At 38.7% G+C, this 26,585-nt stretch overlaps 5 protein-coding genes across 8 annotated transcripts in view; 2 read left to right on the plus strand and 3 right to left on the minus strand.

The window, feature by feature from the left end:
• The first annotated feature begins 40 nt into the window (after positions 1-40).
• Positions 41-1,192, plus strand: LOC149661329 (tRNA-splicing ligase complex subunit RTRAF). Its single transcript, XM_089842813.1, has one exon. It carries the CDS (start codon positions 346-348, stop codon positions 1,108-1,110), a length of 765 nt encoding a protein of 254 aa, XP_089698939.1. The 5' UTR covers positions 41-345; the 3' UTR covers positions 1,111-1,192.
• A 966-nt stretch (positions 1,193-2,158) lies between these two features.
• ema (C-type lectin domain containing ema) lies at positions 2,159-12,748 on the minus strand. Of its 3 annotated transcripts, none has more exons than XM_089842806.1 (21): positions 12,618-12,748; positions 12,376-12,504; positions 12,152-12,285; positions 11,943-12,091; positions 11,163-11,268; positions 10,941-11,064; positions 10,685-10,868; positions 10,564-10,614; positions 9,692-10,115; positions 8,539-8,677; positions 7,022-7,122; positions 6,748-6,800; positions 6,618-6,687; positions 6,397-6,551; positions 6,250-6,300; positions 6,057-6,185; positions 5,861-5,981; positions 5,615-5,766; positions 3,895-4,546; positions 2,981-3,222; positions 2,159-2,914 (listed from the first exon to the last, which is right to left on the minus strand). In XM_089842806.1, the coding sequence occupies exons 1-21, from the start codon at positions 12,689-12,691 to the stop codon at positions 2,558-2,560; spliced, it is 3,597 nt and encodes a 1,198-aa protein (XP_089698932.1). In that variant the 5' UTR covers positions 12,692-12,748; the 3' UTR covers positions 2,159-2,557. The 3 variants fall into 3 exon arrangements, with proteins under 3 accessions (XP_089698932.1, XP_089698930.1, XP_089698931.1); XM_089842804.1 differs by having other exon boundaries at positions 10,941-11,088; XM_089842805.1 differs by having other exon boundaries at positions 11,157-11,268.
• A 475-nt stretch (positions 12,749-13,223) lies between these two features.
• On the plus strand, positions 13,224-14,904 carry LOC149661331 (galactokinase-like). The gene is made up of 7 exons (XM_089842809.1): positions 13,224-13,385; positions 13,468-13,657; positions 13,717-13,849; positions 13,933-14,058; positions 14,120-14,301; positions 14,361-14,674; positions 14,746-14,904. Exons 1-7 carry the CDS (start codon positions 13,224-13,226, stop codon positions 14,830-14,832), a joined length of 1,194 nt encoding a protein of 397 aa, XP_089698935.1. The 3' UTR covers positions 14,833-14,904.
• Positions 14,905-17,805: 2,901 nt separating this feature from the next.
• LOC149661332 (uncharacterized) lies at positions 17,806-26,522 on the minus strand. 2 transcript variants are annotated; one of them, XM_089842819.1, is made up of 9 exons: positions 26,505-26,522; positions 24,306-25,576; positions 20,924-21,209; positions 20,531-20,871; positions 20,149-20,390; positions 19,776-20,061; positions 19,380-19,692; positions 18,771-19,318; positions 17,806-18,710 (listed from the first exon to the last, which is right to left on the minus strand). In XM_089842819.1, the coding sequence occupies exons 2-9, from the start codon at positions 24,466-24,468 to the stop codon at positions 17,956-17,958; spliced, it is 2,934 nt and encodes a 977-aa protein (XP_089698945.1). In that variant the 5' UTR covers positions 24,469-25,576; positions 26,505-26,522; the 3' UTR covers positions 17,806-17,955. The 2 variants fall into 2 exon arrangements, with proteins under 2 accessions (XP_089698945.1, XP_089698946.1); XM_089842820.1 differs by lacking the exon at positions 26,505-26,522 and having other exon boundaries at positions 24,306-25,951.
• The window catches only part of LOC149661333 (uncharacterized), a 49,236-nt gene continuing 48,854 nt past the window's right edge, over positions 26,204-26,585 (minus strand). The window contains exon 5 of the transcript XR_016368839.1: positions 26,204-26,577. The gene's annotated coding sequence lies outside the window, so the exon portion shown is untranslated. The remainder of the gene's footprint in view (positions 26,578-26,585) is intronic.

A 26,585-nucleotide genomic window follows, 5' to 3' on the forward strand; every position in this document is an offset into this window, starting at 1 on the left:
CAAGGAGTAACTACATAGGAGTAGAATTAGTAGAAAACGTGTTGACTCTTGAGCTAGAAATTTTCTAATAAGGAACCCCGAATTAATAAACTGGTCCCACCGTCTATTTTTTCCAAAAACGATAATTAATTAAACCCCAGGTTTTGGAATAAACGAATTAGTCCGAGCAATTGAAAACCTGTCTTATTTCCAACCCTGATCACAATGGCATCACTAAACCTGTAAACCAGCGTGCTCACAGTCACTGCCACTTGCAGTTGTAGTGTGCCAATTGTGACGACATTCGAGTGTAAAAAATAAATATAAAACATAATTAGTTTTAGCGTTTTAAAGCAGAAATTTACTATGAGCTTTAAACGTAAATTGGTGGCACTAAAACATCATGCACCAGATTCTTTTGATATCAAGAACCAACTCCAAGTTCGATACTTAGTGGTATGGTTGGAAGACCAAAGAATTAGGCATTATAAGATCGAAGAACGAAGCGATTTAAGGAATGTGGCTGCACCGAATTGGAACGATTCATTTAAAAGATATCTCAAAGATCTCAGTTGTCCCTTTGACCCTACTGAAGCGGATACCAACCTACCCGGCGTCATAGATTGGCTTCTTGGCTTCGCTGTCAGGTTGGAATACGCCGATGACGCTAAGAAATATAGTGGAATCACCGCGGAAACTGTTATTAAGAGCTACGCGGCGCCAAAAGTGGTCCAGAAGAGCGTACTTGATAATATGGACTTTGAAAGTGAAGAATTCAAATCTGGCGTTGAGAAATTAGCCCAGTTACTCAATGTCACTTCACACCCTGACCATTTAATTACGTTGGAAGCCATTTGCAATTTAGTCAAAGATAGATTCAATAAAGAAGCGCTTGAAAATATTGCCAAAAACCCTGATCCAACTGCTGGACTAATTTTATCATTGAAAGATACGAATCTAGGTTTTGAAACTGATGATTACGTCATGAGCTCAGCCGCTAAAGTGCTGAGGTTATTGTACATCCGAGATTTACGCAACCTTCAAACAAAAATTAACGAAGGAATTGTTGAGATTCAAACCATCACTGCTAATCCTAAAACTGATACTAGATTGGGAAAAGTTGGAATTTAAAATAATACTTGTGTATTATTTATTTGAAGTTATATGTATAAAATCATGAATAAAATTAAATAAATATGCATTGAAATAATTAGTAGAGGTGTACGAGTCCTAATTTTTAGATTGTGAGTAGGGAAAAGTGGACTCTTCCAGTCCTTGAGTCCAATGTTCCAGTACTAGCGACCGAGTCCTCAAAAAAGTCAAAAATTGTAAGCCTTTGCTAGCCTAAGAGCAAGTGCACCGTGCACGGAGTGAAGTGAAAACCGAGCACGGACTGTGGAATGTAATGCGTTATTGCGCAACATACGCGTGTTAAATAAAGTTATAGAGAGCTTTCAGATGGGATAGTAGTATGTCACACCATCCCAAGTCTTACCCTGTTCTGGTAGCCATATCGGGTGGTCTCAGCTTCATTCCTGCTTTAAACCCACCAGGTCTCAGCTTCATTCCTGCTTTAAACCCACCAGGTCTCAGCTTCATTCCTGCTTTAAACCCACGTCCAATATGGCAGCGTAAATTATGTCACGAGACTAAGCTCCTCCTACAACTGAAAGCTCTCTATATCAGTCTTTGCCCCCCCCCCCGTTGTCTTGACATAGCCTACTCGACCATGCTCTACTATAGAGCTATTTCAATTCGGGGGGGGGGAGGAGAGCTTTTGAGGCGGGGTTTCGCCAGTCCACGCCTAGGAGCCATATTGTGCGGGAAATTTAGCATAGAGTTCTTCAGCGGCCGCACGGAGGGAGGGTGAAAACCAGCTCCGTTTATTGGCAGGCCCAACTGTGACGTTTCCCCCCTTCAACTGACATATATACACATGATCGAGTAGCCTATGGTAATGAAAGACGACTTGTAGCTTTCTTTACCTCAATCCTCGTGAAGACGAAATGGACTTACCCAAAAATAGACTAGGGAAGGGGACTAGTGTTACTAGCCTTGCAGAGTGCACTGCCGACTCAGACTCTCGTCAAGTACACGTACGCCCCAAATTTCTAGAAAAACCTGTTGAATCTGAGTCCGAGTACTCGCACATACCCAATAATTAGTGACAATCTAAAAATTCCTTAAAATATTTTTATTTGTTAACTAATTAATAGTAATTAAGTAAATATTACACATTCAATCACCCATCAAAGATGTATAAGTGAAATTTCAAATTTCACACAAAATACATCCTTTAACCACGTGAGGGGGAGTGAAAAAAGTTCTATTTGCTAGGTGATTAATTTATAATTATTTAATTAACTATAAATAAATGTTATAACGTAGAAAGTTAAATAAAATAAAATAACCCTTAAAAATATTCAAATTTCAAAACTATTGCATTTTCTTACTATTTATAATTTGATTCTGACGCGTGTATCTAAAATTAGAAATATATTTCAAAAGATTACGTATCTATCAAGACTAGCTCAGCTTTTCGGAAAAAATGCAACAAAAAACAATATATAGTTCCTTCCTAAACAGTTTGTATAGCTCCTTTAGTTTTACGTGATTTTTTACCGCTATCCTCTATTGATCCTTGATCCTTCTCCTTTTTAGTAACAGCAGCCTCATTAGCGCAACATGGTTTTGTACATTCTTTCGGACTATCCCCTTCACTATCTGAACAGGGGGCGCCAGGGGTTCGAGCGGGGAAAGAGGAGGCATCAGTCGAGGAGGAGTTGCTTTGGTCCGAACGCGATCCCCTACTGTGACTGGACAACCTATCTTGGAAGACATCTTCTTCCTCTTCATCGTTCAATTGTTTATTGGAAGAGATGTTTGGACTGCTCAATGGTAAGTGAGGCATGTAAGGAGGGGCACTGATGCGGGCCTAAAGAAGAAGAAAAGAATCATGCATTTTATAGAAATCGATCATGGACTGACGGGTCTTAATTACTTGTGGTAATCCGCTACTGCTTCTCCTCCTCAAATTGGGACTATTATGTCGAGAGCCTCTGCCCTTTGACATATCTTCCAAAGGAATTTCCTCCGAACCTCCGGAACTACTTCCTCCTCCACTTCCGCTGTATGTTCTCATCCTAGGTGAATGTTCCCTGGATCTAGTCACGGAAGATCCTCTCTTCCTATTTGTTAAAGGACTACCACTTATCCGACGATGTCTTTCCCCGCCACTTCCTTCTAAAATAAACAGTATGGAAGCGTTGAAGAAAACTAAGCATGGGCGAATACCACTTTTTTACTATCGAGACGAATATCGAATACCCAAAAATTTTCTTATCGAATACCGAGACGAATAATGATTTTTTAATCGAATATCGAATAGTTAGGCTTAACGAAAATATAGTCTTATCGAATACTCGTCAAATATTAGGCCTACTATTCGCGAATATTAGGCCTACTATTCGCGAATATTAGGCCTACTATTCGCGAATATTAGGCCTAATATTCGCGAATACTTGTCGAATATCAAGGCCTGCTATTGACGAAGTACTAAAGGAGGTTGTTAGTACCCATTTTTTACAAAATATTTATTCGGAAATGAAAATGACTATGCTTTTAGTGAAAGTAATATTTTTAGGGGTTAATATTTCACATTTTGTACACATCTTGGTACCTGAAATAGCGGAGTTAGGCCTTGGCCCTTTGCGAAACTGGTTGTCGAATATTTATCGAATAGTAAAGTCGGTATTCGATATTCGTTCGAATAGTAAAAATGGGTTCAAACGAATACCGAGACGGTTAGGCCTATTCGTCCCGATATTCGATCGAATTATTCGTTTTAGACGAGTATTCGCCCACCCTTAACTTAGAAAACCAACCACAGATCCTCAAATACATTCTCAAACAAACCTTTAACATTTGAAGAGGGAGTTGAGCTGCCTTGATTGCTTCGAGAATGACTCCTTCCAGTACCACCACCACCGCCACCAGCAGCGGCACCATCTTGTCGCAAAGCTGTCGCGAATCCCGGAACTTTACTTCCAGAAGAGAATAATGGTCGATAAACCTGGTGGTGATGATGGTGGTGGTGATGGTGATGATGTCCCGAACCTCCTCCTCCTCCCCCACTCGATGGAGCTAAAGAGGCTGATCTACTTCTTAATCCGGCATCTTGAGAATGACTTCTTGGCAAAGCGGGCGCGTTAGACGTTGCTTCCGTATTAGAAACGCTAGAAACGGCGATACTGGACGGCCTCATAGAATGTCTGAGGGGTGAAGGACAAGGTTGGATATGATCAGGAAGTTCCAAGAGACGAGCAATCTGATGCATCTTTCTTTGACGAGCTTTGAATCGTCCTTTAGTTAATCTTTGTTTAGCGGCCATACACCTGATATTGTCGTCAAATATAAAGCGCGCTGTTAATAACGGAGCTCTGTTTCCTAAACTAGCGGCTACGCAAAGGTTATTGTTTGAATATGTAGTAGCAGCGGCTCCCGCGGGTCTGTGAACTGTGATATGAAGGCAACGGCTATCATCTTTGTCCCCAGTTACTTCAATATCCTAATTAAAATATTAAAAAACAATCTTGCAACAATTATTTCCACCATTAAACTAGAGGTGTGCGAGTCCTAATTTTTTGGTTGCGAGTACAAGTGTGAGTAGTGGAAACTCGTTTCTCAATACTCGCGAGTCCGTTAAGTCCCGTTTCTCAGAACTCGCGAGTCCCTTAAGTCCCGTTTCCCAGTACTCGCGAGTCCGTTAAGTCCCGTTTCTCAATACTCGCGAGTCCGTTAAGTCCCGTTTCTCAATACTCGCGAGTCCGCTAAGTCCCGTTTCTCAATACTCGCGAGTTCGCTAAGTCCCGTTTCTCAATACTCGCGAGTCCCTTAAGTCCCGTTTCTCAATACTCGCGAGTCCCTTAAGTCCCGTTTCTCAATACTCGCGAGTCCATTAAGTCCCGTTTCTTAATACTCGCGAGTCCGTTATGTCCCGTTTTCCAGTACTCGCGAGTCCGTTATGTCCCGTTTCCCAGTACTCGCGAATCCATTGAGTCCCGTTTCCTGTTACTCGCGAGTCCGTTATGTCCCGTTTCCCAGTACTCGCGAATCCATTGAGTCCCGTTTCCTGGTACTCGCGAGTCCGTTATGTCCCGTTTCCCAGTACTCGCGAGTCCGTTTCCCATTACTCGCGAGTCCATTGAATCCCATTTCCCAGTACTCGCGAATCCATTGAGTCCCGTTTCCTGGTACTCGCGAGTCCGTTTCCCAGTACTCGCGAGTCCATTGAATCCCATTTCCCAGTACTCGCGAATCCATTGAGTCCCGTTTCCTGGTACTCGCGAGTCCGTTATGTCCCGTTTCCCAGTACTCGCGAGTCCGTTTCCCAGTACTCGCGAGTCCATTGAATCCCATTTCCCAGTACTCGCGAATCCACTGAGTCCCATTTCCCAGTACTCGCGAATCCATTGAGTCCCGTTTCCCAGTAGTACTCGCGAATCCACTGAGTCCCATTTCCCAGTACTCACGATTTTTTTCAAAAAAATAAAAACTTTTAATGGAAAATTTAATAAAATATCACTAAAGAACTGCACGGACTCGCACAGGCCTAAAATAAAGCTTAACTGCTTACTTGTAAAAATCCAACGAACTTAGTAACCCCCCAACCAATTCTTTTGGTATCAGGTTCAACAAGAATTAGTTGAAAAACGTCTATCACCATAAACCTTCTAACTTTGATTCCATCTTTTGTAACAACGATACAACCTAAAAGATCACTATTATCTAAAAAAAAGAAAGAAAAATAAAAGAATAAAATTAATATAATAATTAAGTTATATAATTAAGCAAACGACGGTAATTAATGAGCAGCCCATACTATGATCTAAAACATCATCAACTTGTATACACTGTGAAACATTCGTTAACGGTAGCTGAGTTTCTGGTTCGTCTCTCAGAGTTAAGGAAAGATCCCGTAGAAGGAAAAATACTCTAATTGCCTAATTAAAATAGATTAGTTAATTAATTAGTTTAGATCTATTTTTTTTATCCCCTTTAGAAAAATTCTCACTCACCCTTCTTGTTCTTTCAACTTCTCCGCAGGGCAACCTTTTATTAAAACTAATTCCCGACATTGGTGTTCCAGTCGGAGGTAACAATAAATTAGCATCCATCATTAAATATTCAACGTTTAAAGGACGTTTCTGGAAACATAATCCTAATTCAATTAAATAATTAATTACCAAATTAATTAATATATTATATTACCATCATTTCCTGATATTCATCTTCAAACATGTCCAAAAAGATTTCTTCACTCTACAATTAAATTGAGAAACGATATTGAGTTTAACTTAACTTGGGAGTTAAGTAGATAATATTTTAAGTAATTAAAGTAAAATTTAATCAATTTACTTTAAAGAAATTGCGTAAAAGTTGACTGCTTTCTTCTCTCGACTGTTCAATGGCTGCTAAATGACGGTCTTCAAGAAAACTAGTTCCATCTTTAACCACTAATTGTTTCAACAAGAGCAGACTCATTTGTAAAGTGGCCAAACGAACTTTACTATCTAATTAGTAATTAATTTTAAATTTTAAAACAATGTAAATTAAATATAACTATTTTTAAGTCTTACTATATTGACAGCTAAGAAAAATAATCTTTAGGAGTCGTTCGACTAAATGAACATTGTACAATTTTTTGGTCTATAAATAAATAAACTTATAAGAAATTAATTCCACTTAATTATTAAGGTTTTAACTAACCTCAGAACGGTCAGTGGGCATCAATACCGAATCTAATAAATCTTGATTAATACCTGAAGTGATTTAAAAGTAATATTTAAAATTAAATAACTTTAGGTAGTGTTTAACTTTGACCCTACTAAGTGACATACCAGCTAATATAATCCAGGTTTAAATAAGTAAAAAGAGCGTAAAGCAAGAGGTTATTTTAATTAAGGGAAATTAAACTAAATTCTAAATGGAGAAAAGCAAAGACAGACAAGAGACAATAATACAAAGTCATAAAATATATTACCAGCATTGTGTCCTAGAGCGTATAATAAACACAAAGCAAACAGAGCTGCGTGATCATTCTCAGTACACTCTAATGCATTAAAGACTGCTTCCAGAAAAGGCCTTAAAAAGTAAAATTAAATTATATTATATTGGTTTTGTAGCTTTTAATTAAGCATGGGCGAATACTCGAGTAACTCGATCGAATATCGAGACGAATAACCGTCTCGATATTCGATAAGCCCCATTTCAGGTATTCGAACGAATATCGAATAATGAATTTTACTATTCGGGCCTACTATTCGTTAAATATTCGACTAACTATTCGTTAAATATTCGATTAACTATTCGTTAAATATTCGATTAACTATTCGAGAAAACAAAAATATTAACCCTAAAAATGTTTTAAAAAAGTAATGGCAGTTACACTTTTTAATGTATAAGTTTCTATGGGAAAATAGGCCTGAAGTGCTACTACTCTATAGCAGGGCCCCCAGCCGAATTTCGAAAATATTTATAGGAATTATAGGACTTTTTCATGAAAATATAGGATTTTATAGGACACTAAAATATTAATTTTTAATTTTTTTAAGAACCAGTAGTGCAAACAAAGGCCGAGTAATTAAAAAAAATGTTCAAAAACATACCCTCCATAGGATAGCATTACACTAAACTTTGGAGGCTCAGAACTCTGGTTCTACTTCTACTCTAGAGATACGGGGATCTCCTTTGTGTATGTTATAGTCCTATTTGCCCCCCATCCAACCATACAAAAAACTTAGGGCTACTACAAACGGGCCGAGTAATTATGGAAAATGTTCAAAAACATACCCCCTCCATAGGAAAAGCATTAAACGCAATTTTGGAGGTTCATAACTCTGGTTACATTAGAGATACGGGGATGTCCCTTGAGTATGTTATAGTCCTCTTTATCCCCCATCCAACCATACTAAAAACTTGGGGCTGTGACAAACAGGGGCTTCCAGAATAATAGAATTATATAGGACAATAAAATAAATGGTGGTGCACACTGAACGTTAATTCTGTTGTCAGAACCATAAAATACCGAGCTATTTTTAACTAGTTAAGCTACAATACGAGGGAAACCATCCCCATTTCATGATATTTTTTAGACCCGAATCCTGGGTTAACCGATGGTTTGCTTAGAATTCGCCCAAATTTCAAAATTATAGGATTTTATAGGATTTTAACCAACATTATAGGATTTTATAGGACAGTTTTAAAAATATAGGATTTTATAGGAATTATAGGACCTCTGGGGGCCCTGCTATAGCGCATCTAAATTCTAAATATAATTTAAATTGATTTTAATTAATCCTTCTATTTCTGACTATTCGATAACTATTCGATAAGGGCAATTTTAAGTTAAGCCTAATTATTCGATATTCGGTTCCCAAACAACTATTCCTCTTGGTATTTGATAAGAAAATTTTTCATTATTCGATATTCGTCTCGACAGTCAAAAACTGGTATTCGCCCATGCTTACTTTTAATTAAATTTATAATAATAATAATTACCTATCAGCTAAAGTAAATTCTTGATGAAGTTTAACCAAAGTAGTTAATGAAAAACGTTGAGCTTGAACTTTCTCTTCATCAGTTACATTTTGTCCACCATCAATAAAGTCTGAAGGAGTTTTATCAGGTTGCGTGTGAACTATAGATAATAATTCTCTTACAAAGAGGTTCTTTCTAAATCAACAAGTAAATATCTAGGCCTGCGCGAGTACTGAGTCCAAGTACTCAGTAAAGTTTTGGACTCAATCAACAATTTAATTTGTGACTTTAGTAGTAATAGCTACAGCAGATATGCAAGAATTCAAGATGGCGACGATGACGCCATCCCAAACTCAAACCAAAACTTGAACAAATATTTAAAAGTAAATGCACTCAAAATGTGCATTTACTCAGCATCTACTTGACCTTGAGCCAAGCCTTCCATCTTGGTGGTGGTGGTGGCGGCCATCTTGGATTCCTGGATATCTGAGTAGGTATTACCATGGATAAAAAATGCGCTTGAGGAAATTTGTTTTCACGCTATAGGATCGGCAACTCCCTATCTCGAACGACAGCTTATTCTGTATATACTCTTACAACATCGGTTGTCAGCACGCGCAAAGCTAAGTCTCTATGTAACCTAGCTTTGTACGTGCTGTGAAGATAGGAAAAACTTCAAGATCTTCAGGATTTAAAATATCCGCGAGTTTTTTAGCTCGAGTGCACGGACCTCTAGACCTTAGTTTCAAATGCATGTAGTAGCCTGTATGCAATTTCACACGTATTTGAAACTAAGGCCTAGAGGTCCGTGCGCTCGAGCTAAAAAACTCGCGGATATTTTAAATCCTGAAGATCCTGAAGTTTCTAGTCTCTTGACAGCACGTACAAAGCTACGTTACATAGAGAAACAGCTTTGCGCGTGATGACAACCGACGTTGTAACAGAGTATATACAGAATATTCTGTCGCTCGAGATAGGGAGTTGCCGATCCTGTAGAGTGAAAACAAATTTCCTCACGCGCATCCTTCATCCATGGTATTACTACTGACTTTTTGAGGACTCGCGAGTACTGGAAAATTGGACTCAAGGACTAGGCGAGCCAAGTTTTCCACTTGGACCAGTCCGCAACCTAAAAATTAGGACCCGCCACACCTCTACACTAAATATATCTCACCTTCAGGTTGATCACATTTATTGGGAACAAAAACATCATCATTTGATTCCTCAACTTCTCGCGACAATATTTCATCAGGAAGTCCTTCCGTCACTTGAATATTTGTCTCTAATTCGGACGAAACACTTTCTGTTACAGTGCTTAATCTACTGGTTGAACAAGGGTAATTCTCTTCTTGGGAGTGTACTGCCTCTATTATATCTTCTCGAATTGGAGATTGACAAACACTACTACGATGTCCAATTGTACTTTCCAAAGATTTCTCTAATGATTCTTCAGGGGGAACAAACTCTGGTTCTGAACTGGTGTCTTTGGTTGAAGCGGAATCGTGTCTATGTCTACTACTAAAGACTGACATGTCCCGATTCAAAATTATATGGGCTAATTGTTGGACCAGAGGTTTATGAGAGATTATTAGAAAAACCTTTAATTTCAATATAAAATTTGATTAAACACTGCTATTAATTATTTTCAGAAGTGAGATGAGACTAGAAGTGAAGGGCTCTAGCATTGATAGTAGATCCTGGCATTAGTGAACAAATTTGAGGTTTTTACGCCGCTTCAATCGCGCCTAGTGCCTACGCTAGAGAGAAAAAAATTGGTCGAGTTCCAAAAAAATTTCCTACCCCCTTCCCCTCAACCTAAAGCGGCGAAACACGGACGCGGGTGCTTGAATCTAGTTCGGCCGTCTACCACCGCGAGTGTCTCACGTTTTGGAGGAGAAATTCAGAAACCGCCACCAGAGGGCCAACCGTTGGTGTGTTATCAAGAATATTCATTCACTTTCGCCAAGTGAATTAAGAATTTGGGTTAGCTCAGTACTTCTGGTCTCATCTCACTTCTGATTATTCTTAATTAATTAATAATAATACCTGGGACAGCAAAAATAACGAAACTACGCTGCTAACATGTGGTCTATCATCCTATTTTATATAATTATATAAAAATGTAAGGTTTAGTTCAAAAATAGACAGTTTCCATTGCAAAACATACTTCTATTTGAGACTGCCTTCGTCTTTTAGTCAAAGAATAAACGTAAAGAGGAACTAGCAACCGATTTAACAGATGGTCACATAAAACGTCATTTAAAGCGTCAATTCTCAGACATAAGATATCATTGATATAATGCAAATGATCTAAATGCTCAGCAACTAAATCAGCTAGTCTGCCTTGTTGACTAAATCCAATAAAAAGTAATTATAATTAATCCCAAGTTAATTAAATTGATTAAAAATTAAACATATCTTACTCTGAATCTGCCCTAACACAAGTATCAAGTTCTAAAATATGATTCCCGATAAACCAAACCAAATTGGAGAAATAAGGAGCCGCTGTTTTATCCCTGATAAATTTTAACATGGCTTTATCATCCACTTTAAAATAAACAATTGAAAAACCTTAATTAATTAATTAATTAATGGCTAATAACTTATTTAAATTTTGAGCATCGCGCATTAATACATACAATTACCTTTAAAGACATTGAGAGTTAAGGTGCGAACTGCAATTCTAACCATACTTTCACTGTGATTAAAAAACTTGATAGCTTCAGTGTATAATGGAAAATCATTTGTATGCTAATTAAGATAATGGTTTAGAATGTATAAATTAGCTTAATAGTTATGTTAAATCATAGCCCACTTGATCACGCTGGCTGCACGCGCTATAGAAGCCCGCTCAATCGACCCTAAAAATGAGAATAACATAGGTTCGGTCTAAAATTCATGGGCGTCTATGGGAGGGGACCAGTTTTTTCAACGTTTTTGACAATATTAGTGCATCCACTGATTCAAATCTCTTGAATTTTTAATGAGACGTGTATTGAAAGGTTTGATATTATCCTGCAAAATTTAAAGTCTTCAGCTATAATAGTTTTTTTTATAAAAAATAAAAATCATCACATATTGAAAGATTTAAATCCTTCAATTTTTCTACTATGTGATGATTTTTATTTTTTATAAAAAAACTATTATAGCTGAAGACTTTAAATTTTACAGGATAATATCAAACCTTTCAATACACGTCTCATTAAAAATTCAAGAGATTTGAACCAGCAGATGCACTAATATTGTCAAAAACGTTGAAAAAACCGGTCCCCTCCCATAGACGCCCATGTTAAAACCAGACGGGTTTGAAAGTTTAGACCGAACCTATGTTATTCTCATTCTTAGGGTCGATTGAGCGGGCTTCTATAGCGCGTGCAGCCAGCGTGATCAAGTGGGCTATCGTTAAATTGAAAAAGATAACTCACTTCATTGTAAAAGAAGTGAATAGTGTGGCTATTGAGCTTCAGGGACAGTGTTTTTAAAAATGAAATGTAGTAAGCCATTACTTCCTCATCGGAAAAATCAAATTTATGTACAATTATGGAGTTTACGTGATTATTGGATAATAAATAATCTAAAGATATAATAGATAATGTTAATTAACGATTAATAACATTGAATAAACCTGTCTTACATAAGGAAGTTTCATTCCTAATGTTTTCAAATAATATATTTAAGGTTTGAAGGAGTTGCACGCAAACGTATCTACCACATTTTTGTTTCATAATTTTAAGGAAATAAGAAAGCATGTTCTTTTCCAGAAAGAAACTAAAATTATAATTATACGATTTTAAAATTAAATTTAAATTAAATAAAATTAAAAGGATATGCTAATAAAATTAAGTTAAATTAACTTACTCAAAAACAGTACTGTCATTTTGATCACCCCAAATCAATATTTCAGCAATAGATCTTAAAGTCTCCACTAACAAACTCCTATTTTGATCATTAACAGTTTGATTTTTGGATAATAAGTGATATAAATACCTAAGTAGATTAAATTAAAAGATACGTTATGTCAAGGTTTTGACATTTGCCATTTTATTAATTAAATTAAATCGTAGGTTGGTTCGTAGTAAATTGGGAAGCCTTGGACTTACTTCAGATGCTCCAAGGAATGTGGATTTTTTGGCTTCCATAAACTTCCAGAAAACCATCCTTTCCCGCGAAACATTTCGAAAGTTAAAGGTTTTGATATTTTAGATTTGATATTAATAAAAAAAAACTTCGTTAAAAGGTAAAATTAAATAACATTTTCGCGTTTTACGGCATCAGAATATAACACTGCAACCCCAAAAAGCATTCGAGTGTAATGATTCTGATTGGTTGAATAAGCGAAGGCCATTAAACCTCGTGACGCTCTTGTAAACAAATCAATGAAGCCGGCACTCCCAAATCGTGAAGTTCAAATTTGAAATCTTCGCGTGTCCAGAAAGGAAAGAGATTTGTATTTCAATTATCTTAACCAAAAGTATATAGATATATACTTTAGACATAACATTAATAGCTCTAAATTATCGAGTGCCTCAAGGTCGCTAGGAACTAGCTATAATAAATAAATTGTCAAAGTACTTCAAAAAACTCCTACACTGGAGTGATCTAGATAAAACTATCGAGGGGAAAGTTCCACTCGAAAGCGCAGTGTAATAGTATCCGGGTCGCGAAAATTCTCCATAAAAATATAATTTTTTCCCTTTGCAAATATTATGGCGGAGAAAATACCAGATTTAAGTGATCTAGTTAAAAACAGTGTTTCTTCTTTTCGCGAAAACTTTGATAGAAATCCGGAAATATGCGCTGTTGCTCCTGGCAGGGTTAACCTAATTGGGGAGCACACCGACTACAACGATGGCTTCGTACTTCCAATGGTTTGTAAATTGTCTCGTACGCGCCTGAAAGTAACTAAACAAGTTGGTTAGAACCAATATTAGCGTTTCACTCTCCTTAAAGGCGATTCCGTTTTATACGGTCATCGTGGGTTGCAAAAACCAGAGCAACAGTTGTACAATACATACATTATGCCCTCTAGCCGACTACCCCAAAATTGTCGAATTTCCCTTACCTAATAAAGATAAAGAACTTCTCCCCGGTCACCCCAAATGGGCTAATTACGTTAAAGGAGTCGTTGCTAATTATAAAGGTATAGTGCCATACCATCTCGGGTAAAATTCCGTGACCTTTACCCTATGAAAACCTTAGGGACTCTTCACGGTTTCAACGCGGTCGTTACAACCTCGGTTCCTATTGGTGGTGGACTTTCTAGTTCGGCTTCTTTAGAAGTCGCGACTTATACCTTCCTCGATGCACTGTCAGGAGAGTCTTCCCTTACTAGGTTTGATACTTTTGACCTTCAAATGACCCCGCACTATGCTTTTGTCCTACTAGTTAATCATTTAAAACGTCTTAATATAATAGTTTAACTGAAAAGGCTCTAGCGTGCCAAAAGGCGGAACACGAGTTTCCCATGATGCCTTGCGGTATCATGGACCAGTTCATTGCCTTTATGGGAAAGGAAAATCACGCCTTACTAATTGATTGCCAGTGAGTCGCGAACACATGGGTGACATGGCGTCATCGAACAAAGAATAACCTATTCCGAAAGTTCTTTAGGTTCTGAATTGGTGCCGTTTTCGAACACGGACATAGCTATCTTAATAACCAACTCAAACGTTCGGCACGAACTTACGGGCACCGAGTACTCAAGTAGGCGAGACATCTGCGAAGCTGCCGCTGTTAAGTTGGGAAAGAAGAGTCTACGTTTCGCTTCCATGGAAGACCTTAACTGTAACTTGTACCTAACCTTGTCGAGCCTATAAAACTTAATCATGGTAGCAACTCCTTAGCACTGAATTTGGACCTAAATAGCGAGATGTATCGCCGCGTGCGTCATGTCATAACTGAGATAGGACGAACTGTTGAGGCCGCCAGCGCTTTGAAATCTTCCGATTTTCAATTATTTGGCAAACTAATGGTAGCTAGTCACGAATCGCTCAGGGACGACTACGAGGTTTCGTGTCCGGAATTGGACGAATTAGTCGCGGCGGCCTTAGAAATTCCGGGGGTTTTGGGTTCCAGAATGACCGGCGGAGGTTTTGGAGGTTGTACAGTGACCTTATTGGAGTCCAACGCGGTGGAAAAAGCCATTAAACATATTAATGTATTGAACTACCTGTTTAACTCTAATAAAACACTGAGGTAATGTTTTTTATTATTAATATTATTTTATAGAGTAAATACTCTAGAAGAGCAACATTTTACGTTTGCAAACCAGCGAATGGGGCACACGTACGTCATCAGTTTAGTGTGAAACCATAATCTACGTTTTTGGAATAAGGTTCCGTAATATTTTCGTGTAACTTTTCCAAATAAACAAAATTGAAAATAAAATTGCGAATGAAACTTATTTATTTATATACTTTAATAGTTACCTAAGCCTAATTTCATTAGAGTATAGAGTTATTTATGTCTTTAATAATAAAAGCCTAAATCCTCGAATCGCTAGTAGACGTACGTAACAGATCTAGAGACTCGATAGATGAGATTTCCTATAAGATAGAGAGTATGTTATAAAAGGGCTAATCCGGGGGTATAAGCCCCAAAAGGAATGAACGAATGAGGACAGAGTGCACCGTGAGAGTCTGAGAGAATTGAGGCGTAACAAAGCCTACTTGGCAATCCAAAGCACGGTCTCGTCTTTAGGATGTTTCTTAAAATCGCGTCTTCTTCTTCTTATTTCTCTTAGTTAAGCCCCGCGTCGAGAAAATAGCCCAAGGGCTTACGACAGAGACCCTTTCAAGCTTCCAAACTATATTCTTTTTCGGGTCCGAATGGGGATTTTGGGTTTTTGCAGGGGCTACGGGGGTGTTTTCCTTCGCTTTATCGACGCCTAGCTTAAAGGGGGCTCACTCTCAACTCTCACGGAATACTAAAAACAAAAGTTTTCCCTTTTTTTCCATGAAATAGAAATTCGGAAGAAGGAAAAATTCCGCCCTCACGTAGTCTTGACTTTTCGCTTCAAAATGTTTTTAACATAATACGATGAATATATTACATTCACTTCAGAATGTTTAATATAGACAAGAAATCAATCAATAAAGATAATAAAGGGAAAAAATAAATATGTACAATCTTCTCCTTAACCCCAAAGTTAGTCTAGATCTTGAACTTTCGATATTTTGACTCTAGTGGTAGTTCAATCAATATTCATGGGTTAAATTACAAACTCCTGATAATACTCAAGGGTATTAAACTTGAAAGTCAAAATCCTTTTCACGACATAAACAATGATGGAATATCAAATACGTTCAATTTTACGCGGTGTTTTTGAAGAGGGGTTTGTTTTATTTAAGTTTAAACAAACTTTGAAGTAAAGTCAAAAATCACTGCAATGTTCAGAGTGATAAACCCCTCGCCTAATACACTGCCCCTGGTCGTAGCAAAGTTAAGGTAAGCCAGTTTATTTTCCATAACCTTCCAGAAGAAGCATCTAAATGATAAACAAATTTTGAGGCCGCAATAATATTTGACCCTCATTGGTATTTAGTTGGAAAGAATTCTTCCGGTGAAGAGAATTTTGACAAAGGAATTGTCCTCGTGAAGTCAGTTGGTGGTAGCTTAATGTCAAAACGGTATACGACCATCATTTCATTCTTCTTCTTCTAGAACCTAGACACAAAGGAGAACGCTCTCTCGGCTCCTTTTGACTTTTCTTTGGAGTAGAAACGAATCAACCAGTCCAGTCTGGCGTAGGGTCATTTGTCACAGCGGGATATCGTTGAAGAAAGAGCCCAACCGTTTTGGGAAAATTGACCAATTTTCTTTCTATTTCCTTACCCCTAGGTTCCTGGCTACTAGAATCCCTTTAATTTTGTCTCCACTTTCAACGGAATATATCTGAATTCCTTCTCGTAAAAAATTTAGCGTATTTTATGGTACTTGTTTATTGTGCATGTTTAAAAAGGGAGCAAAATTCAATAAAAAAAATCGAATTTCACGCTTAAATTCCGCATACTCGAGTAAATGGAATGCGTTATTTCATTCTTTAAGTATAAAGTTATATAACGGCATGAATAAATTTTATCCTCTCGTGAATACCGTACATTAAGTAGGACTTGACTTCCGATTAATGGATTTTTGAGATCAATGACAGAGATGTCATGTAAAGTGTAAAGATGAGTATCACTACGTCTTGGGAAAAACAGAGTAATTTGGATGGTATATAAGGGGGACGTTCTGGAGGGAAGAACCTATTTGCAGAATGCGACGAGCAATCCAATTAGCGGTCAATGGAGTATCGTCACTCTAAAAATTTTCCCCGCCTTTTCACTTAATCATGGACGACCCGACGAGGTCAATCGTGTTACGGATCGTGGTGGTTGCTATCTAGATTTGCCCAACGCGCTTGCTAACACAGGGAACGCTGACGCGGATGAATAAGCAATGTTAAAGCTCGTAACACAAAAATAGTGTTTATCAAGTGCGCCTGGGTTTAGTGGTCTGTCCACAAGAGCACCGCACTCTTCAGTCTAGCATAGATATCAGATACTATCATTTTACTCACAAAGTCGAGTACAAATCCGATAAGTTGTGCAGCTAGACTCGCAAAACTTCCGATATCTATTTGTAAGTGGCACTCGTGGTCCTAGTTTGGGGGGGGGGTCAGAAGAGCCAGCCGCCTTTTAAAGGGGTCTTCGTGAGTATTACTCTTCTCATGCTCCGTAAACAGATTCGGAAATAGTCTCTTTCGGTACGAAATCTAGGCTCTAGCGCCCCATCCATAAGAAAGGGCTTCACTCATCATGCGCCTCTTTTTATCAGCCTCTCTGCTCTCTGGTGAAAAGCAATTGGATTAGCCTCTTCCGCTAGAGTCGGGATTGAAGGAGGAGACACGCAGTGAAGTTTGACTCTTCTCCCGCTATTTCTTTATTTACTTTAGGGTGTCTTCTCCATCTCGAGGAATCGTGTACGGATGATTTTTGGGGTGGTTAAGAAATATGATATGGGGACCAAAGTGGTCTAAGCCTTAGTTAGACAGACCTATTTAGACATAACACCATAATATAGGATCGTATGTCACTACCATAATGTTGTTTACTGGTCAGCTATATTTCTCGGGGTCTAATTCATATTTAATTACACATATAAACAGCTAATCAAGAGTTACTAATATACGTCAAGATAGACAGACAACAGACAAAACTCTTCTGTTCTTATTTTTATACGATGATGAGATAAGATATGAATGAACTAAACCTACTTTTTGAGGTGAAATAATCACGCTCTATCAGAACTGGGGAGAAAATCAGTTCTATTTATTTTTCGTATAATAATTTTGCATAGACAAGATACAAATTTTCCCCCTATAGTTGACTACTTAGTTACCTGTACGAAAATGATGACGGACGAATTATTTTTCGAAAAGTCACAAAACTATTAGTTTTACGACGAAGATCTGGTTGAGTTCAGTCTACTTGTAGAAGGTTGAGGAGATTGATCAGAGAGTAATGGAGTTTTGGTTCGAGTAATTCTCGAATCTACAACCTGAGAAGAAAGTCCGATATTTTTACTCTCTTTCTTTTTCCACAAGCAAATGACCGCGCACGCTGCTGACGTCACGACACCAGCGCTGACCACGCTGGCAGTTAAGAGACACGCCACGAAGTACTCTGACCCGTATTGTCCACCGCAAACCGAAGGTCCCTCGTCCAAAGGGTCCCCGATAAAGTTAGCTTGAGGACAGTCAATATACCCGTCGCAAAGTTGCTCGAAAGCCAAACATGTCCGATTGTCCGGACACTGAAACTCGCAACGCGGTCCCTTACTGTCTCTGACGCGTACTTGGGACCATCGTAGCCGGAAAAATACTTGAGCTCCCGTTTTTGCACGAAACACGATAGAAATCTTGTTCAGAGATTCTAATTGTCCATATACGCGTCCCGTACTAGTATGTAGACCTTCGAACTTGGAAGTCCATCTTGGTGGCATGACTTCAACCGGTTTACTTTGATGTCCGCCGCAAAGCTGGGCGTAAGGTTCAGATTGGCCATCTTCCTGGTAGAAACTTACAGAGGCTTCGGTACAATTGCCGGGTAGTGTTAAAGATATGATTTTGACCACAACCGCCGTACCCGGTGTGGCTTCGATTGACCAACGGCAGGTAGCATTTTCTCGCCCAGAGTAATTTTTGTAGTAACCTTAAAATACATTAATGTACCGTTATTTTAATTCTATGAAAACCAAATAAGTTAAATAACCTCTGTTTCCAAGTAAAGGGGTTCGATATGATATCTCTCCACTCCCGGAAGCTGTCAGGCGTTGTCCATCCTTGTTGGCTCCAAAAGTGGGTGTCCCACAAATCGCGGCAATTGTTTCGTATTTTCCTCGAAAGACGAACGCGGTTGGTTCTCGGTGAGCCAGATAATGTATATGATACAAACGCAAAAGAATCTTCAATCTGGGTCCCTTGGAAACTATTTCGACTTTTTTATCGGCGTCTGCGCATAAACACTCCAAGAGACTTCCATCAGTATCGTAAGCAGCTACGTGGTCATGTGGGTTTACTCGAGTTTCGTCACAAGTGGATCTTTTCTTCGGCAGTTCAGTGTTCAAACCAACAGTTGAGATGGTATCACGTTTAGCACGTTGGTAGGGAAAAGGACATTGTTTCACGGGATCCAAGCGTACGTCATCAAGGACTAAACGTATCCTATCAGATGGTGACGTCGAGGAAAATATAATTGTACATTCTAACTGTTGTTTCCGCAATTGCAGGCGATCAGGTAATAGATCAAACAAACCATTCCTTTTGAATATTAAACTTGGGTTACTCACATTGATATCACTAATCAAGTAAGTTATCCTACCTGGATGTTCTGACGTCAAAAAGCTGATCGCACGCGGTTCCGGGAACAGCGGATTTAGGAGGAGTTCCGTTGAAGAACATAAAATACGCCGAAAAGTCGAACTGGGAACCATCGTGAGACCCTTCTGAGCTCTCAAAGACCACGTAAGCCTTTTCGCTAGTCGAAGTTAAAGTTTCGTTGGGTCTACGACTTGACCCGGCACAAAAATCTCCCACAAGTTTATCTGAGCTTGCAGAATCCGAATCATATATGCGCAATCGATCAGGACATCCTCCTCTACTTCCCGTCCCAATATTTCGATGTGAACTAAAACCTAGACGTCATTATACATAATAAATATTTTAACATTAACCGAAATCAACACTATAATCCGTGAAATTGAAGTGTAATATATACCTTGAAAGTGAATCCATATCTTTTCACCAGTTTTCCCCCTAAAGTTGAAGGAGCATTTGGTTCCGGGAGGATACCAATGTCTCAAACTGGATATAACACCCTGTAAAACCTCGTCGCTGTTCAACCACCAATCGCAGGACCCGTTGGCTAACATTTCTTGACCCCATTTATTAGAGGATACGCGACCTGTGTGACCACTTGTTGGACGACGTTCGGACCCAACCGACAAACGGAATCCGTCCGAAAATGGAGTTCCAGCGGGAGAAGAAACGAACACCACAGTAACCTGAAACGATGATTAATGTGCCTGGGTTTGAAAACATTTTAATGACTAAATTTGTCCAACGGAAGTATTGAAAACTGTTAAACTAACTCGATTTCCTTTGGAGACGATTCTGGGTAAAGTGCCTCTTCCGCAAAATTGGCCAATGAAATTCCGCTCGTTTTGAGACGCGCCCCACCAGTTCTGGGTTTTGGAGAGGGAGTATTTATCTTCGTAGACTCTGAGTCGATCGTGGGGGCAGAAAGAAGACGATAAACGATGCCCTTGGAATCCCGGAGCACCCCAGACGTCGAATTTATCAAGATAGTGACCTCCTAACGTCACTCGAGTGTCTACGAAACAAAACGCGAGATCATCTCAATCAAAGGGCTCTAGGCTCGATAAAAATGCTTTGCAAACTCAATATTTCTTTACCCCAAAGATACTATAACGGAAGATTAGCACCGAAATAAATAAAGGATACAAAACATACCTGTATTGTTAAATATGATGGTGTAAATGCAAGTGACATTTCTTGGATAGAATCCAGGATATCCCGGGCTCATGAGATCACAGTGACCTAAGCAGTCGATAAAAACCCGATCGCATCGTGTATCGGGGACCCTAAGCCCTTGATTGGGTGAAGCCATCTCTTTGTGTCTTTCTTTGGCCAATCTGTGTGGTAATACGGAGCTCCTGACCTTGAACCTCGTTTGTCTCGTGAACTTATCGGCGTGAAAGACCAAAGTAACCGAAACTGCTTCAGCTAGGTACGTCCTACTTCGACGTGTTTTGCCACACATCAGTCCAGCTGCATCAAACCCCTCCTTGATCCTATAAATAATTTCAATGTAACAAAAGTAGATTACCTTAAAGTGAACCTTACTCGTGCTTTTGAGCTTCTATTAAGGGAAGACCATAGTGTTTGATGTTAGAGCTACTAATCAATCTTTGTTGATGTTCGACCAATTGCAAATAACCTCCCGCGCAGTACGTTTCGTTGTAAACTTGACCAACTTGAAGCTCTTGAACTACCAGCTCGAATACACTGGTGGCTTTGGAATCTCCGTAACCCAAGAAACTGTAGACGCAGGTTAACGGTCGATCTTTATTGGCTCGGGTCACTTTAGGGCTTTTGACGATTCTCGTGGTCCTGATCGTTTTATTGCAACCTAAAATGGAAAAAGGAAACTATATTTTTTTAGTTTATTTTAGTTTCCTTTAAGGCCCAAAAAGAGTGGGATTTTCTTTATAGCTCCTTAAGGTCCATCGATTGGACTGGACGAACATTAAGGTAACCCCCGGACAAAGAAAAAAAATACCCCAATATTAAAACAAGTTTATGTCTTTCCCTTAATGCTCAATACCCTATAGGCAAAGCAATTTAGAAATAAGCTCAATATTCTTAGGAAGTTTCAATAAATTCTTTCTAACATAGATCTGAGCATACTACAAGACTTTTAAAATTGACATAATTCTAAACAACCCTGAAACACGTAACATTTCTCGCACACATTGTAACGTCTCTGATTTGACGAATGGAATTGTCACTCCACATACGTTTTTTTTTTCAATCTTTTCTATACCGGAATAAAATTCAACGGGAATCAAATCCGGATATATCGGCAGAGCTAAGAAGAAAAATTATTCATATCTTTCTTATAAAGTAGATCCCTCTGAATCTTCTATTCCCCAGGAAAGATTTCGACAAAGGATTCAAAGGAAAAGTGTTCGGGGAAAAAATCCCCTGTAATGTATTTTGAAAGAAGAAGAAAAAAGACCCCCACAAAAAATAAGTCAAGTTATAAGGGTGGACATTTCGACGCGTGTCACATCCACCAGTCCACACGAAACTAGTAGGAGTCTCGGACTACCAGCTGCTCAGGGAGCTTTAACAAAAAGACCAATATTTCTCCCGTCATCTTATATATGTACTCTAGATCCGACGTTGAAAAGCTACTGAAGTTTGAAGCTGGGAGATAGTTATACCTCCAGTTATAGGTATAGCTAACTTTCTCTTTTACACTATCTTTAGATGTACCCTGCGGTTTAGGGGCTGTTCTGATTTTAAGGTAAAAACTAGCACACATTGAGGGATTTCAAGATTTTCTACAAATACGTTCGGGGTCTCAAAAAAATTGGTTAAATTCTTTCCGAGGAGCTAACGGATCATCTAGACTGTTTCATCCTATTACGTAACATCCTAAGTATTGTCAAAGGTAGAAGTCCAATGGCTTCTCAACAAATAATTAGATTGTTGTAAACAACTGCGCACTTTATCATTTTTGATAACGTCCGAGTTAATCTATTTCTGGAGTAGTTATAGCATAAGGAGGACAGTCTGGAAAAAAAGGTGATAGTATATACTGTTAACGATTTCCAATGGTCTTTTAGAGAAACGTGCCAAAGTTGGGGTGAGATCCTTTGATCCGAGAAAACCACACCGTTGTCGGAAATCCATATCCGAAATCTAAGAATGTTGGACTTATTTTCCGGGACTAAAATTGGTTTTTTGAGAGAAATTTCGCACCCATTCTAAGGTTGCGACTACTAAAAAAAGACCATCTTTAAACTTTAGGGGAAGTCAGAGTCCCGACTGATTTTGTAGATCAACGTTTGCACCATGTTTAGTGTGTCTAATCGAGCGAAATTTGGACTAGTTTCGTGGATAGGCTTAGCACGCGGTGACCCCAGAAATTTGGGAGGCGGCTGACCCATCCGTCTCTGTCCACTTTTTGGGTACTTGGAGTGAAAAGAGAACTGGATAAAAGGGGGCCAAGTGGAAGGTCATCAGTCAGATACGATAGAACCACGTAGTAAATTCTCTCTCCTCTTCCACGTCAGGCTTCTTAAAGGAATTATGAATCGCATCACCATGCCGACTTGGTTTTAGATCAATGAAGACCGATACATTTTGCGGTTCACTCTCACTTTAACAATGAGAGCATTTTCTCGCATTTTCCCTACTTTATTTCTGTATTGTAATTCTTTTTTTTTTATTATTATTTGATGCCCTGAGATCCTGAGTTATTAAACGTCAAGAGGTGAATTAGAAGATCAATGGCATTTCCGTATCTTTCACTGTATTAATGCCAAAGTGAAAAGTGCCGTTTTCACTACAAAAGAATCTATAGCCGGACACCAGGCAGAATTGTATTGTACGCGCCTTACGAACGTTATTTATTTGCTATAAACCAATTGACCCATATATAGGCCTTTGAAAATTTCTAGTTTTAAAACGACGGTTTATATTTTATTGCACAATGTTGCTTTATATATTTGAAGGGAGCTAAATTAATTCGCAGCTTTTTTATATAGTATTAAAGAAATTGGCTTTCCTAAGAAGGGGCTAGCCCCTCGCGTAATTATTTTAGTTAATATATGGTCAAATTTAGAGCTAAAACATTGCAACTTAAGATAAAAAGGAAAACCCAAATATACGTTGGTTTCGAACGGAGGTTGTTAATAACGCGGGAATGACGTTTAAGAGGTGAGGTGGAAACGAAGGGGGGGGGAAAGACAGAAGTGGACCTTCCATTAAGATGTCATCTGCCGATGACGGTCAAATTCCTTCCACCTTACAAATAGTTTGTGCTAGAAAACCATTAACAACTGGTGTTGGCTTGCTATAAGGTAGAATAGACGGGGCACAAGCTCACCGATAAATCTATGGCTAAAGTGGTTGGAAGACCGACCGGGCTTACGAGTTACAACTCTTTAGCACTCAATATTAAACCTTTCACATCGAGTAACGAAAATAAAGAAAACAGTCCCCACTCCTTGCTGCTAGTGTTGCCTCATTTGACAACCTCTCACTCCAAACAGTCACATAGTTTACAACGTGACTTTATCTAAAAACTAAATGTCATATTCAGACTTAAAGAATTTAATTGTGTTTATAAAAGACTGTTTAATGAGAGGTTGGAGTAACTATTTTCACTTCCTTCTCGAACAAGCTCTCAGGGATCAAACGTATGATAATTTTATAATAAACTTTAAATTTAGTTGAGCTCCATACAGGGTGGGTTAGCTATACTTGAGGACGAGTATTACTTTAACTTCATTTTCCATTTCACCCTCTCTATAATTTTAACAAGATTTAAAAACCACACATTAAAATTCACGATACTTAGATTAAAATTAGATGTAACTATAACGTTTTTTAAAACAATATTTTGGTGCCCTTTCGAATCGGATCCCTTTTCTAAGTCTTGTTACTTCCGAGTTACTTAAGTTCCGGTTAAAGGAAACGGGACGAAATAGTTTACCTTTAGCGTCAACGGCTGATATGCACCACGAGTTAACGGCAAACATCGCTAGCAGGAGAAGCAGGTGGAACAGTTTCATTCCGGTTAGCCTTCTTCTTCCGTTCGGACACGAATCCACTTCCGGTTTCCGCACGGGTCCCGCGCGAGATTCCAAGGCTTCCATCCGCCTTCATCGAGATCCAACGACGTCTGAGTTTGACATTCCTACTTTTACCATCCTCTTTTTGTTGCCCAAGTTGGCCGCCCCCCATTGGCACCCTCTAGCCCCCTCGCTCCTTCTCGATATTGAATCTCCTTTTCCTAACCTATTCTTTCCAATTCACTCCGCTCTCTCTCTCTCTCTACCTTCCACCGAGGAGTGTCGCTTCGACACCCGGTCAGGGAGAGCTCCGAATCCATCTTCTTATAGTATAGCCAGAGCCTGCTATAAAGGGATGATGAAACAAACACTTTTGAAAAGCAACAAAATTAAATGTAAGTTCGCTAAGAGTAAATTTTAAGCCTTTTTTTTATTTTCCCATAAGTCGGAACCAGAAATTATCGCTAGAAATTTGAATTCTCAAGGCGATGTACCAAATTCACTCAGCTCCTAATGACCTTTCACCTTTACTTTAAGAGCACCCAGATGAGGGAGTCGTACTAATGCCAGGAAGCGGGGAGAGACCCTCTTTCTATGTCTATACATAAAAGCCCCAGATTTCACGCTTCCCAGTCAACACAGTCAACAAAGTGTTTTTCGGTTATGTTCTAGCTCTTATGTTTCAGGCTTTCACGTCCACAGTCCCACCCAGTTCCTCCTAGAAACTTTAGTGCATTTTTCTCGCTTCTGTCGATCGGAGTGTCCAGTGACCACGCCAGGACCAGACAACCCCTTGCTGGTAACCTCGAAAACAATTACGGGGTATCAAGAGCTACGCCCTTGCGTGTGACGTTTTCGTCAGCTAAGAAACTAGGTGAAACCTTTTTCAAGGTTATCAGCTCCAAATTATAGGTTGTCTAATTGTTGGCAGCTAAGCTAGTCAATGTGGAAAGATGCACTGGACTTAATGACTTTTTTTTAATCATCTTTGAGGCTTCGCTTTCAGTGTATTAAATATCATAGGAGTTGCTGGGAAAACGGCATTTTCTTCAAAAATAAATTATTATTATTTTTAATTCACTCTTCGTTACCGGGTGTAGTAAATATGTAGGTACTACTCAACTTTTTCGGCGTGGAAAAGTGTAAAGTTTATAGCCCATGTGATTAGCAAGTTTCAGTTGGCCGTCAAAACCTATGGATAGTGTGTTGCCAGTTATTTATGAGTGCAATTCAATCGCTATCTACAACAGACTGAAAAGCCCCTAGTTCTCTTCAATTCAGATCATTCGGTTCCAAATCTGAGATGCCATTTACAATTTACTGGCAACACTGAAGCGCGGTTAAAATTAAGAAATGGGGGAGGAAATTTCTCTAACCCCTTTACTGCACACTATCTATATGTTAAATCCAATCTCGGTACCAAAATCTGATCAATAGTGAAGAACGTGGCGCCATGTAGTGATCAAAGGGAAAATTAGGCCTACACCTTGCGTTTCCGTTCAATAAGTATATGCCTATTATAACAGGAATTCCCGGTGTCACCTCTATAATTTCCTCGAGAATAATTCTTTTGGCAATAATTCAGCGTACAACCTCAGGCCACCTAACCGTGGACGGCTGCTCACTAATTTTTAGTGCAAGTACCAGTACTTGTACCAGTGCAAGTACAAGAATATTGATCCCTCAATACGAACTCCCTTCAAAATAATTTATTTCATGATAAAATGTTTTTGAAAAATGGAATTGTTCTTAAAATATGGTAGATATTTAATTTTTTAAATGAATTTAGAGGAAATAAATCGATTAAAAGTAAAATAAGTCGATTGAATTAAATAGTGATTAAGGATTAAATTAATTAAAATAATTAAAGAAAAATTGTAAAATGTGAACTTCAGTAAATTGATAAACCTCACTCATATCGTTTGTTTTTATGGCCTTGGTCCAAACCAAACCGTTTTTTATAATTTTACTAGGGTTTGGTGATAACCCTGCGACACCCGCCGCCAAAGCGCTAGTGTCAGGCGTTGCTCTAAGCAAACCTAGTTCCATATTCAGTTCCTGTCCATGGTTAGGTTGTCTGAGATACCTTAAACAGCAAGCTTATATCTTACTTGAAATACCAGATCCTTGAAATCCAATGAAAATACAGGCAGATATTTCTGATTTCGGATGTACGATGAAGTCTATTCCACTCTTCGAAA

The sequence above is a fragment of the Phalangium opilio genome, unplaced genomic scaffold (genome assembly GCF_054372755.1).
Source record: "Phalangium opilio isolate 3A_F unplaced genomic scaffold, DU_Popi_V2 ptg000070l_1, whole genome shotgun sequence".
Taxonomy (NCBI): Eukaryota; Metazoa; Arthropoda; class Arachnida; order Opiliones; family Phalangiidae; genus Phalangium; species Phalangium opilio.